The following is a 14,192-nucleotide window of genomic DNA, read 5'->3' as shown; positions in this document are numbered from 1 at the left end:
CTGTAATGATTTCATACTCTTTATTGCAGCTTATAAAACAGTGATTTAATTGCCCCCCAAAGCTCAGGCTTTTATATACGTTATTTACACAATGAGTCCCGTCTGATTGGCTAACTCTGCTTCCCTCCTGGAGCCTGATTGGTCTTCTCCTGCAGAGCAACCACTTGTTGCATTCTACAATCCTACCAGCCTAATAGGCTGATTAACTTCCTCCTGGAGCCTGATTGGTCTTCTCCTGCAAGCCAATCACTTGTTGCATTCTAGGATCCTACTTGCCTATTGTTCTAGGATCCAAGCTTAGTACATAACAGATGGGCACATTTGTAAACTGGAGGAATTGTCATGAGCACCCCTGCCACCGAGCACATGCCGCAACCTGTTCTGTTGGCTGTGATAGAAGGATTATTTGGAGCTAATTTCAGCAAGAGGAGACGACCCTGTGGGCACCAGGGAAGGTGCACGAGTGCCTGCGGGCACTGTGTTGTTGACTCCTGCATTGTTGTTGTTGTTATTTAGTCGTTTAGTCATGTCCGACTCTTCGTGACCCCATGTACCAGAGCATGCCAGGCACTCCTGTCTTCCACTGCCTCCCGCAGTTTGGTCAGACTCATGCTGGTAGCTGCGAGAACACTGTCCAACCATCTCGTCCTCTGTCGTCCCCTTCTCCTTGCACCCTCCATCTTTCCCAACATCAGGGTCTTTTCCAGGGAGTCTTCTCTTCTCATGAGGTGGCCAAAGTATTGGAGTCTCAGCTTCAGGATCTGTCCTTCCAGTGAGCACTCAGGGCTGATTTCCTTCAGAATGGATCGGTTTGATCTTCTTGCAGTCCATGGGACTCTCAAGAGTCTCCTCCAGCACCATAATTCAAAAGCATCAGTTCGTCGGCCATCAGCCTTCTTTATGGTCCAGCTCTCACTTCCATACATCACTAGACTCCTGCATTAGGTGGGTGCAATTAACATGCTTTGGGTTTGTTAAAACAATTTAAAATTGCAGGGATGAGGGGCCTGAGTGCATGGGGAGGAGGCTTTTTAATGCCTTGCTGCAATCCTGAAAGTGCTGTTTGCACTGGGAGATAAACTTTCATCTTCCTTCCTGGGAGCAGAAAGGAAGGATGATATTCAACAGGATTGCTGCAGGAGACAATCCCAGACCTGAAGAGACCCTTGATCATTGACCAATACTGCCTGAGGATGTTGCAGGCCACAGCTTTTTTTTGTATTCATGCTCACGTCCTTCATGCAGAATTTGAATGGAAGAGATTCAAACAGACTGAGTTCAAATGGACTGAATTAATGCAAACTGCACTGCTATTTTGAAATAAAGACCTTTCTCCCTTCGCATTATCCTCTTCTTTTCAGGAGTCCTCAATGATCAAGATGATTTTGCTTCACTGTACTTTTTTTTGTATGACTAGATTCTTTTTCTTTTTGAAAACGTACAGTGGGGTCAGAGAGTAAAAAAAAAACAACAACCAGCAGAGGCTTTTTGGCGTTAGAAAAGATGTTCTGTTCACTCCTCTTCTTTTTGCATTATATCCAGTTCTGGATCGTACTCTGAATCTTAGCTTGAAAGCTTAAAGGTAGCACTTTCATCTCCCTGTTCGTTTTCCAGCACTCAACAGTTCTCATAAGCTTTCCATGCCGCTGCACAGAAGGCCCAAATTCAGGGCTGCTTCAGTTATGTACATGTTCAGTGTACATCAAATGTTATGCAAACATGTGATTTAAAGAATGGTTAGGTGCATATCTAGTTCATAGCTGAGATATGCCTTTATTTTTTAAGAAAGGGTTATTGTTTCTCACTGAACATGCACCTGAAATTGTTTAAGCTTCTGTTATATGGAGACAGATCACTGCTTCATCTACACCAGCCTCCCTCAACCTGGCACCCTTCAGACGTTTTGCAACTCAGCAGTAGAGCTTTGCAAGCAAAAGGGTCCTTGATCCCATCAATGGGTTGTATCCAACTACATTATACTTAGAGTAGACCTATTGAAATGAATGAGCCATACTCTGAATAGAACTAGCATTGGATACAACCCATAATTCTTAAGACCAGTTACAAAGTAATGTTAGAGGGGCTTTGGCCAATAAAGTGATCCTTAACAAATCATTTTCTATCCAGCCGACACTTATTGAAAAATATTGTTTGATATTGCCCCTGAAAAATAAGTTTTTAAAAGCCAAGCAATAGTTTCTAAAAATATGGAATGCTTTCCTGCGCACTCTCATCTATGTTTTTGGCTTTTTGTTGCTCCTCCTTTGATGGATTGGCTCTTTCGAGGCAGCTGCCAGTTCCCAAGATATTAAAGGCTGAGTGTTTGACCTAAGCTATTAAGGAGTTTTCTCTTCAAGTATAAACCCTTCTGTATTTGAAAATATCACTAGGTTGTGTTGAGTTGAGCAATTTCAAAGGTGCCAGATGGATCTGCGCAGCCCAGTTCTGACTGTCATTTCAGCCAGGTGGAGTGGAATACTTGGCTTTTCTTAAGTTTCATTTAAATTGAACCCCACTCCTTGGGCCCCAATCAATGAAGGCTAAGTGATTAAGCACTATTTAAGGTGCCAAACTTGATATTGTGGGGAATGAAGAAAATGTGGCCAATAATTTTATTATTATGAACACTTAAGGTCTACTTTATGGAATGCATGGCATAATTTATAATACTATGAGAAGAAAATTGGCCACCAAACCAAAACCCTCTTTGATTGCCACCTGGCAATTCATGTGTACCTAACTAAGGGGTAGCCAATGTAGTCCTCTCAAGATGTTGTTGGGACTTCAACTCCCATCAGCCCTAGCCAGCATGGCCAATAGTTGTGGATGCTGGGAATTGTAGTCCAACAACTTGTGGAGGGCACCTTGTTGTCTACTTGTGATTTAACTGAACTGTATGCATATGGAAAAGAGAGGAAAGGAGAGATGGGAGTGATAAATGTGCCAGGCATTGGGAGCCAGATGGCATGGCCTTGGAGTGGGAACAGATTGAGGGTTTGTAAGCAGTGTTCAACCCACTCATGTTTCTATTTGGACTGGTCGTAGCAGGCAAGAATGGCTAACATCACAGTTCTCCTATGGGGCAGATCAAGGGGAAGCAACTAGCTAGGATGGCTATATATAGACCTATGTCTCCGAATACCAAAGGTTATGTCTCTTACGCACAGCAACCCAGGTCATGTGGGCAGGGAGGGGGGGGGTTGCAGTGATTTTTAGGAAGTCATTAGTTTGCACCAGGCGTCCTATTGGGAAGACCCAGTTTTCCGAGTGCATGTTCTGGAAGTTGGGCAATAGGGGCAGTACAGGATTCCTTTTGGTGTACCGACCTCCCCGCTGCACCAAGAATTCCCTGCCCGAGCTGCTTCAGGTTGTGGCGGATGTTCTCCTGGAGACACCTAGCTTGGTCGTCCTAGGGGATTTTAACATCCATGCCGACACGACCTTACAAGGGGCTGCTCGGGACTTCGTGGAAAGCATGGCCTCCATGGGGCTGTCCCTGAATAAGTCTGGCCCAACCCATAGTCGCGGACATGCCTTGGACCTGGTGTTTACCTCTATGGATGTTGGTGATCTGACACTAAGTAAAAGCGAAACGAAAGAAGTGCCATGGTCAGATCACTTCCTGGTGCAACTGGACTTCTCTGCGACCCATCCCCTCTGCAGGGAGGTGGGACCAATTCGGATGGTCCGCCCCCGCCACTTAATGGATACAAATGGTTTCCAGAGAGTGGTAGGGGATGCTTTATCCCATGCTGATGGCCTTTCAGCCGATTCCCTGGTGGCCCGCTGGAATGTGGAGTTAACCAGGGCTATTGACTGTTTGGCTCCGAAGCGCCCTCTCCAATTGCATGGAGCCCGGACAGCCCCGTGGTTTTCCACGGATCTGAGGGCAATGAAACAATCGTTGAGACGGCTAGAGCGCCGGTGGCGGATAACTCATTCCGAATCTGACCGGACACAGGTTAGAGCTCAACGTCGAGCCTACCAAGTGGCGATAGCAACGGCGAAGAAGAATTTCTTCACCGCCTCTATTGCATCTGCAGAAAACAGCAGCAGGAGACTTTTTCAGGTGGTTCACAATTTAGTGGAACCACCTGCAACATCGGGGCCCAGTACGGGCCACATGTTCTCCTGCAATGATTTTGCAAAGTTTTTTGCAGATAAAATCGCTCAGATTCGGGAAGAAGTAGACTCCACCGTGGGAGCAGGGCCGGGGCGGGAGAGTGCTAGAGTTTTGTCTAGTCAAGTTGAGTGGAATCAATTCCAATCTGTTACCTCCGGGGATGTGGACAGGCTGCTTGGACGAGTGAAGCCAACCACCTGTCTCCTGGATCCTTGCCCATCCTGGCTTATAAAAGCTAGCCGGGAAGGACTGGGCGATGGGCTTCGTGGGGTGGTGAATGCTTCCCTCCGTGAGGGAGCCTTTCCAGACCCGCTGAAAGAGGCGGTTATTAAACCGCTTCTTAAAAAACCATCTTTAGATGTGGCCACGATGGCCAACTATTGCCCAGTTTCAAATCTTCCATTCTTGGGCAAGGTGATTGAGCGAGCGGTGGCCGAACAACTCCAGGCACGCCTGGAAGAAGCGGACCATTTGGATCCCTTCCAGTCGGGGTTCAGGCCTCATCATGGGACTGAAACTGCCTTGGTCGCACTGGTTGATGATCTTCGGCGGGCTAGGGACAAAGGTGAGAGCTGTTTCCTAGTTCTGCTGGATCTCTCAGCGGCGTTTGATACCATCGACCATAACATCCTTCTGGACCGTCTTGAGGGGCTGGGAGCTAGGGGCACTGTCATACAGTGGTTCCGCTCCTTCCTCCTGGGCCGTGTTCAGAAAGTGGTGGGGGGGATGAGTGTTCAGATCCCTGGGCTCTCACTTGTGGGGTGCCTCAGGGTTCTGTCCTCTCCCCCATGCTTTTCAACATTTACATGCAGCCGCTGGGAGAGATCATCAGGAGGTTTGGGCTGGGTGTTCATCAGTATGCGGATGATACCCAGCTCTACCTCTCTTTTAAATCAGAACCAGTGAAGGCGGTGAAGGTCCTGTGTGAGTGTCTGGAGGCGGTTGGAGGATGGATGGCGGCTAACAGATTGAGGTTGAATCCTGACAAGACAGAAGTGCTGTTTTTGGGGGACAGGAGGCGGGCAGGTGTGGAGGATTCCCTGGTCCTGAATGGGGTAACTGTGCCCCTGAAGGACCAGGTGCGCAGCCTGGGAGTCATTTTGGACTCACAGCTGTCCGTGGAGGCACAGGTCAAATCTGTGTCCAGGGCAGCTGTTTACCAGCTCCATCTGGTACGTAGGCTATCTGCCTGTGGACTGTCTCGCCAGAGTGGTGCATGCTCTGGTTATCTCCCGCTTGGACTACTGCAATGCACTCTACGTGGGGCTACCTTTGAAGGTGACTCGGAAACTACAACTAATCCAGAATGCGGCAGCTAGACTGGTGACTGGGGGCGGCCGCCGAGACCATATAACACCGGTCTTGAAAGACCTACATTGGCTCCCAGTACATTTCCGAGCACAATTCAAAGTGTTGGTGCTGACCTTTAAAGCCCTAAACGGCCTCGGTCCAGTATACCTGAAGGAGCGTCTCCACCCCCATCATTCTGCCCGGACGCTGAGGTCTAGCGCCGAGGGCCTTCTGGCGGTTCCCTCATTGCGAGAAGTAAAGCTACAGGGAACCAGGCAGAGGGCCTTCTCGGTAGTGGCGCCCGCCCTGTGGAACACCCTTCCAGCAGATGTCAAAGCAATAAACAACTACCTGACATTCAGAAGACATCTTAAGGCAGCCCTGTTCAGGGAAGTTTTTAACGTGTGATATTTTATTGTATTTTTGCTTTCTATGGAAGCCGCCCAGAGTGGCTGGGGAGGCCCAGCCAGATGGGCGGGGTGTAAATAATAAATAATAATAATAATAATAATAATTATTATTATTATTATTATTATTATTATTATTATTATTATTATTACAGGCATGTCCTGCTTGTGGCCTTCCTACCGGTATCTGTTGGATGTTAAACTGGGAAGAGTCTTTGGCCTGATCACCCTTCTTATGTTCCGATAACAATGTAGAGATACATGGTAACTCTTAACAATAGCAGCAGTGTTGCAGATGCTAAGGATAGTGGCTAAAATACTGTTATGTACTGAGTTGAGTAGGATCCAAAATGCAGGAGTCTGATTGGTCCTAGAACAATAGGATTCAGAATGCAGCAGTCTGACTGGTCCTAGAACAATGCAGCAGTATGATTGGTCTGCAGGAGCCACCCAATCCAGCTCCAGGTGGAAGTGAATCCGCAACCTGATTGGCCTACAGGAGAACCCCGGAATTAGCCTATCACGTGCAGCCCATTGTGTAAATAATGTATATAAAGCAGATATTGTGGGGGAACTTCCATTCCTCCTCACCACTATGAGCTGAATAAAGAGCATGAAATCCACTCTTGACTCCGAGTATATTTCAAATACAGAACAAAATGTGTAACTGGGTATGGAATCTGACCTCAACATGCAGAAGTGCAGGCTTCATCTCAAAACTTTTACTTACGGCAGAGAGACTCAAAGAGAACCCTGTTGGGTCCCCTATCTTTTTAATGCCTCAGTGACATAATTGATTTGCCATTTACATTATACCATTGAAAGTGAATTAATAAATCTTTCATTAAGAGCATGTCATTAGCAGACAGATTTCTTAAACTGACAGCTGCACTGGATCTGTATCAATTGATATGATTCATAAGCCCATCTCTGAGCACGAGTATTAATCATGCTTTGCTTACCCAAGCGTATACATTAGGAGATCTTTAGCGGCATCAAATGCCTTATTGGATTGCTATTTATAGGCAATTCATTAAGTGGCAAATTACAGGAACGATGTAATGAGGTTAACACACCGATGTAAGAAGATCAGATAATGATCTTCATAGTAACAGCATCACTATATTCAAAGAAAATTAAAGTTATTTCTTTCCAGGCATCTGCAGTTATGATGTGAGGGCATCATTTATTTATTTTAAAAAATATATCCTTTGTTTGTTCTCTTCTATTTTCTGATAGACAAACCTGTTTACAAGTTACTGTTTGGATTTTTTTATTTTTTTAAAAAAACACTTCTTTCCTTCAACTTGATTGTTAAGTGTTAAAATTTCTTAAGTGAATGAAGCTGAAATCATTCATCAAAATGTGACTTCTCAGAATTTAACACTCTTGATTGCTGTGAGTAAACATAGCTTCAAAAATATATATACTATTTAACGATGCTACCCCTGCTTAATATTGACTGTTGTTTGTCTACCTTAAAGGCATTTCCAATCACAAACACCTTTAAAAAACAAAAAAGTAATTGAAGAGTCTCGTTCTTTATTCTGAACAGATCACTTTCTGAATCCTCAGTAAGCTGAACAACCCCTTCATTCAGCAGTGTTTATGTTATAACAATAATTATTACAATGTTAATATAATTATAAGTAGCTAAGTTCTAAATTTGCACAGATGTTGGTTTCATTGGAACCATTGGGACCAAGGAACATCCAAAGTAAGGAGGCTTGAAAGAATGTAAATCTTGCAGCATTTGCTCATAAGATGTAAATATGGGGAGAATGCAAGAGTCCAAAGACGGTTCATCTTCATTTTTGTTTCTCTGAAGGCAAAAATTTGGCTGAAACTAAAAGGTGTGATTTACCATCTATATATCATTTTCATGTACTTCTCTCTTAATAGTATGCAATCTGTGGATTTTATATCAACTTTCCACAATTTCCCCCAACTTTCCAATTGAATGTTGTGTCCCACATCCTGAGCCCATTTAATCATAACTGATTTAACCTCTACATCTTTGGTTTCCCACTCTAATAAAATAACATATTTACCATTTTCACTGGTGTGTCAAAGTTGGTCCTTGGGAGTGCCCTTTAGACTTGGTATGTGCACCTTGGTGAATGCTGCACAGTGGCGCCAGGGTGCGCCTGTCAGATCCACATAACCCAAGTTCACATAGCCAAGAGGAAGAGACCTTTTCTGCATGGCCACAAGCTGCAGCTGTTAACATGTCCAGTGGGAAGGGATTTAATCCCTTTTTATGACAGCCTCACCTGCCTGGACTCCTTTGATTAGCTTTATTTGATTTGTGGCAGATCTTCTAAATTGTTATATGTAACAAATATAACCATTTAAACCATGTAAGTTTGCTTTTATTTTGATTATATATTTTGTGGTTTTATGTTTTGATTTTGTTCTGTGAACTGCCCTGAGACCTCCAGGTATAGGGCGGTATATAAATTCTAATAATAATAATAATTGTTGTTGTTGTTTAGTCGTGTCCGACTCTTTGTGACGCCTCCCGCAGTTTGGTCAAAATAATAATAATAATAATAATAATAATAATAATAATAATAATAATAATAGTAAGTTGAGTCATGAGTCTTCTTCATGGGTGTGCTGGTAAACTGAAAAACTAGAGAAGTCTTGAAAGCAGTAATTCAAATCAGTGCAATTATGAAAGGTTCGGCCTGTCATCTTGATTCAAAATGGTGTCCAAATGTGTCCAAACATCGGTAGAAACCTCCTCCTTGATGTCAGGAATGCAACATTTAGCTATGCTATCTTAAGAGATGTTGAAATGTATAATGAACAACTTTCCATAATACGTGTGTGTGTGTGTGTGTGTGTGTATGCAGATAGATAAATAAATAGACAGACAGAACTAGTGTTGGCAGGGTATTGGCATATCATCAAAACTAAAAGAAGAGAAGTACATTAACTGAATTATGGGGAAAGTGAAGCATAGAATTCAAATAGCTTATATATTCTACTTCATGTATTTCCTTCCTAGTCAAACTGAATGACCTAAAAAAAAAAAAAGTCTTCTGTTCATTTCATATTTTAATGGAGAGTCACACTTCTTACAGCAGCTGGATCAGCCTCAAAATTCTGGATCTCTCTGAAGAAGTGCATTTGAATGCACTTGAAAGGCACCTCACTCAAGAATATCAAGTACCTAATGATTAGTTAAAGCAGTAGCTCAGAGAATGGAAAGGCCTTTTCAGCAGAAGAATAATGATCGGACTGCAGAGGGATGTGTGTGTGTATAAGAGAAAGCTCTAGAAATTATGCAGGGATATTTCTTAAATGCTGTAGTAGTATCTTGTTCAATAAGAACAAATATATATGAAGCAAAGTAGTGATATGGTAACCTAAGAATAAAATAGATGATAATATCCCAAATTTAAGTGTGGGGTGGTGGTGGTTTGTTTTTGTTTTGTTTTTATTTTATGTACAGTGGTACCTCGGGTTACATACGCTTCAGGTTACATACGCTTCAGGTTACAGACTCCACTAACCCAGAAATAGTGCTTTAGGTTAAGAACTTTGCTTCAGGATGAGAACAGTAATCGTACTCCAGCGGCGCAGCGGCAGCAGGAGGCCCCATTAGCTAAAGTGGTGCTTCAGGTTAAGAACAGTTTCAGGTTAAGAACGGACCTCCGGAACGAATTAAGTACTTAACCCGAGGTACCACTGTATTCTCATTTTCTGCTGTGAACCGCCCTGGGATCTTTGGATGAAGGGCAATACGGAAATTTTAACAACAACAACAACACAGGGCCCTCTCTACTATTAAGCAGAGAGAAGCAGCTGAATTGGGGTATCATGAAAGGGCATCCAATGGCTAGTCATTGGGGATGGGTGGCTGCATGGAGAAAGCTACAGGGCAACTGGCCTCCCATCTGCTGCATTGCTGTGCTTACTGAGAGGAGGAGGACAAGGTGGCAGAAGCTGGCGCTGGGCAAACACAGCAATGGAAGTACCAGATTGACTCCGCTGCTGTGCTTGCACCATGCCAAGCTCACCACCATTTCAGCAGGTGTAGTTTGTCACGCATTAAAAGTCATGTGGGCTTATTTACAAGGCAGTGGTCTAGGATTGCAGCCTAAATAACTCATCCCTGGAGCAAAGCAGGGATTTGAAAGAATTAGGTTAGTGCCCGAATCCTGGGACATTCCAACACTATACTGAAAAAAAGAGCTTCACATGAGCTAAGGTAAAGGTAAAGGGACCCCTGACCATTAGGTCTGGTCGTGACCGACTCTGGGGTTGCGGCGCTCATCTTGCTTTACTGGCCGAAGGAGCCGGTGTACAGCTTCTGGGTCATGTGGCCAGCATGACTAAGCCGCTTCTGGCGAACCAGAGCAGCGCACGGAAATGCCGTTTACCTTCCCACCGGAGCGGTACATATTTATCTACTTGCACTTTGATGTGTTTTCGAACTGCTAGGTTGACAGGAGCAGGGACCGAGCAACTGGAGCTCACCCCGTCATGGGGATTCGAACCGCCGACCTTCTGATTAGCAAGTCCTAGGCTCTGTGGTTTATCCCACAGCGCCACCCACGTCCCGTGAGCTACTCATCACTAGTCTCAAACATCAGTCAATGTGAAAGCAATAGCTCTAAAGCCTGGTGACCTTTCTGACCGTTTGTGGAATGGAGATGAAGTGGTGTGAAAGCAGAGTTAATAATAAAAAGCCAAACTTACTCATGAGCTACCAAGTGAAGTGTAAATTGCTTTGTGCTTCTGTTGGAATCTCATATAAGTTATTGCTGCCTGGAAAGTCTCATCTTGTTAATTTCCATTACTCCTAAAAATAGCACTGCTCTCCACAGCCACATTCGGGGTTTTCTCTCTTAGGGTTCTCAGATTTAATCAATATTTAGGAATGGCCATTTAATGATTTTTATTGCACATAATTTCTCTCAAATATGTGTGTCTTGCATCACAGAAATAATCTCCAAGAGGCATACATGAGAGTATACAATCACAAATCTGCAAAGCTAAAATTTATATTTATATTTATATTATTTATATGTCTATATTAAAACATTTTTTTAAGATCTAAAAATGGTTCAGATTCTCAAAGCAAAACAAAATGGAACATTTCAGGAATGTGCAGGTCATCTAAGAGATATATAGTTTCAAAATATAGTAAAATACTGGCTCTCATTACTGAGTAGCACATTCTGGAAATAATTGATGATCAGAGAGCAAAGAAATGCGCTTCTAAAAGGTGTCTGAAACATGCCACATTCAAAATGGCATGAGTGATGATATTCCAGGGTCTTGGTGACGCTACAGAGAAGGACCGTTTCCATAATATTACAGGGTGACAGGGCATCTTCCAATGATGGTAGAGGCCTACTGGGTAGGTGATATGCTGTATCCTGGTCACAAGTTCTTTAAGTTTTTATATGGCAGTGGACACTTGGTAGGAAATGAGATGGATTGAATATAGTGCAACTTACTTCTGAGTAGACAAACATAGGGTTGTGCCGTCAGTCATGAAAGCCTAAAGTCTGCTCATGTCATATTTCTGCTTCGACCTTCAATCAATTCTTTGGTCGAAATCTAAAGCTTGTGAAAAGCTACTCTTTCTTGAGAGGCCTCAGACCATGGAGAACTGTTATGATTTGATTCCACCTTCACAGCATTTGCAGACGTGATTCACAGAGTGAGAGCTGTCTGATCTTCCTTCCTCAAGCACAGTAGGCAGAATCCAGCAGGTCACGACTAAGGGTGGAATGAGACGTTGATGAGGAACAGGAACGTGACACCAGAAACACTCAACAAGAATGTCCTTCTTAAAATGAGGCAGCTGGGGTGTATGGGGACAGAGAAGGATTCTCTCTCCTGAGCTTCCCTGACTACTTCCCTCTTTGTTCTGGCATCTAGAGTAATTTGCTTTTCCCTCCCAGAAGCAGGGACGTGGGTGGCGCTGTGGGTTAAACCACAGAGCCTAGGACTTTCCGATCAGAAGGTCGGTGGTTCGAATCCCCGCAACGAGGTGAGCTCCCGTTGCTCGGTCCCTGCTCCTGCCAACCTAGCAGTTCGAAAGCAGGTCAAAGTACAAGTAGATAAATAGGTACCACTCCAGCGGGAAGGTAAACAGCGTTTCCGTGCGCTGCTCTGGTTTGCCAGAAGCGGCTTAGTCATGCTTGCCACGTGACCCAGAAGCTGTACGCCGGCTCCCTCGGCCAATAAAGCGAGATGAGCGCCGCAACCCCAGAGTCAGCCACGACTGGACCTAATGGTCAGGGGTCCCTTTACCTTTACCTTTACCCAGAAACAGATGATGAAGTGTAATGCGGTAGGAGGCAGGAGAAAGTCCTACTTGCGACATCATGTCACATGTTCCCATTACTACATACTGTATTACAGGGGAGAAGATGAAGAACTGAAAATGAGGCTGCCATTTTTGGCAACCATCCCATGTTCTTCATCACATCCAGTCCCACCTTGAGCCCATTTGCAAATTGTTGGGTCTTGTTTTTGTTTCAACAGAGTCTTGTGCCATCGCTTTCTATGGGAATTGCTTATTCTGACTAACCTTTGCTGAATTTACATCATAAAGCCTTTCACTGTTCACATGTTCATCTGCGGGTTGGCAAGGAATGAAACATCTGATTTGCTTGTGCAAATCAGCGATCAATCCTGCATCTTTTATGTATCCCAAATGTTCAGATGATAAAATCTTGCCTAAGCTCATCTCCTTTGCTGTCTTTTAATGAAGAAATTCTATCCATCTGCATGCTGTTTTATTTCCACTAATAGGTGTGTTCACACATTACGCTGGACACAGGGACAAGTTGTCTGTACACGTGCAAGTGCTTGAGTGAAAGAGGGTGTGCTTGTTCATAGTTGTGTAGAGGTGCACAGGTGCACAGACTATACACTTGCTGAACATTACATGTGAATAACTGAACAAGTGTACAGCTGAACTGTTGGGTATGCAGGTACACAGACTGTACACTCACTGAATGTAGCATGTGAACACCCCAATGACTTTATTTGTTTTTCTGAAAAGTATGAACCTTTAAGCTAGGCTTCAGCAACCTTGCACCTCCCAGATACTTTGGATTACAGTTGATGGGAGTTGTAGTACGAAACCTGTTGAGGGCACCACATTGGTGGTTTAAAACTTCACCAAACCTATTTTAGCAAGGCCCAAAATAATAATAATAATAATAATGATAATAATAATATATTTATATCCCACCCTCCCCAGCCGAAGCTGGGCTCAGAGCAGCTAACAACAGTAAAATGATACAACATCCTACAATCATTTCATTATAAAATCAGTTCAAATCAGATTAATGGCAACCATTGGGCTCTGTGAGGATTGCCAAAGGAGGGGGTCAGACCGTGCCTTGGCCAAAGGCCTGGTGGAACAGCTCTGTCTTGCAGGCCCTGTAGAAAGATGTCAAGTCCCACAGGGCCCTAGTCTCCTGTGACCTAGCGTTCCACCAGATCGGAGCCACAGCCGAAAAAGCCCTGGCTCTGGTTGAGGCCAGCCTAATCTCTCTGTGGCCTGGGACCTCCAAGATGTTTTTCTTTGAAGACTGTAAGGTCCTCCGTGGGACATACCAGGAGAGGCGGTCCCATAAGTATGAGGGTCCTAGGCCATCAAAAATGGTTCATGTCCTGATATTCTTTTGTTTTAAAGAAAGTGCTTTTCAGCAGTAGTTTTGCTAAACAGCCATCATTTACACCCCTTCTTCTACTTGGTGGAAGAGATTTTTACATGTCATTTTTCCTCCAGTTGAATTAAAAAAAACACCACTCATATAAACTGTATTTTGATTGACAGGTCGACAGGACGGAAGTGATCCGAACTTGCATAAATCCCATCTTCTCAAAGCTTTTCACAGTGGACTTCTATTTTGAAGAGGTTCAACGGCTGCGATTTGAAGTCCATGACATCAGCAGCAACCACAATGGGCTTAAAGATGCAGACTTCCTTGGTGGCATGGAATGTACTCTTGGGCAGGTAGGAACCATGGCTTTCCTGCTTATTACTTTTTGGGTAAATCTATAATTACTGGCAAAACGCGTTCATTGTGCTTTCTCCATGTGGGAACTGGATGAAATGAAGGTTTGAATTTGATGGCTTTTTTATCGTTGCTGGATAATTCTCTTTTAACACAAAGGCATCTCCTCACAATGGTCTGGTTACAGTCTGTGTACAGTATCTTACAGACACACCCCATCCCTGCAAAAGGTAGCTATTTTGGAAACTGCACCAGAGCCCACGCCTCCATCACCTTAACCCAGTGCTTTAGCATACAGACCTTTTTTGGCAAGGTGATGTCTCTGCTTTTTAAGATGCTGTCTAGATTTGTCATTGTCTCCCAAGAAGCAGGCGT

The 14,192-nt window shown here is 44.0% G+C and overlaps 1 protein-coding gene across 6 annotated transcripts in view; it reads left to right on the top strand.

Annotated features, from left to right (window-relative positions):
• CPNE4 (copine 4) overlaps positions 1-14,192 on the top strand; it is a 278,514-nt gene that overhangs the window by 178,661 nt on the left and 85,661 nt on the right. For all 6 annotated transcript variants that reach the window (XM_081882139.1, XM_081882138.1, XM_081882135.1 and 3 more), the window contains one exon: positions 13,637-13,816. In XM_081882139.1, the coding sequence (XP_081738265.1) occupies positions 13,637-13,816 (180 nt within the window). The remainder of the gene's footprint in view (positions 1-13,636; positions 13,817-14,192) is intronic.

Source organism: Podarcis erhardii (assembly GCF_964252035.2).
Source record: "Podarcis erhardii genome assembly, chromosome: 12".
Classification (NCBI taxonomy): domain Eukaryota; kingdom Metazoa; phylum Chordata; class Lepidosauria; order Squamata; family Lacertidae; genus Podarcis; species Podarcis erhardii.
The sequence above is the reverse complement of the archived record's forward strand: the minus strand, read 5'-3'. Positions and strand labels throughout refer to the sequence as shown.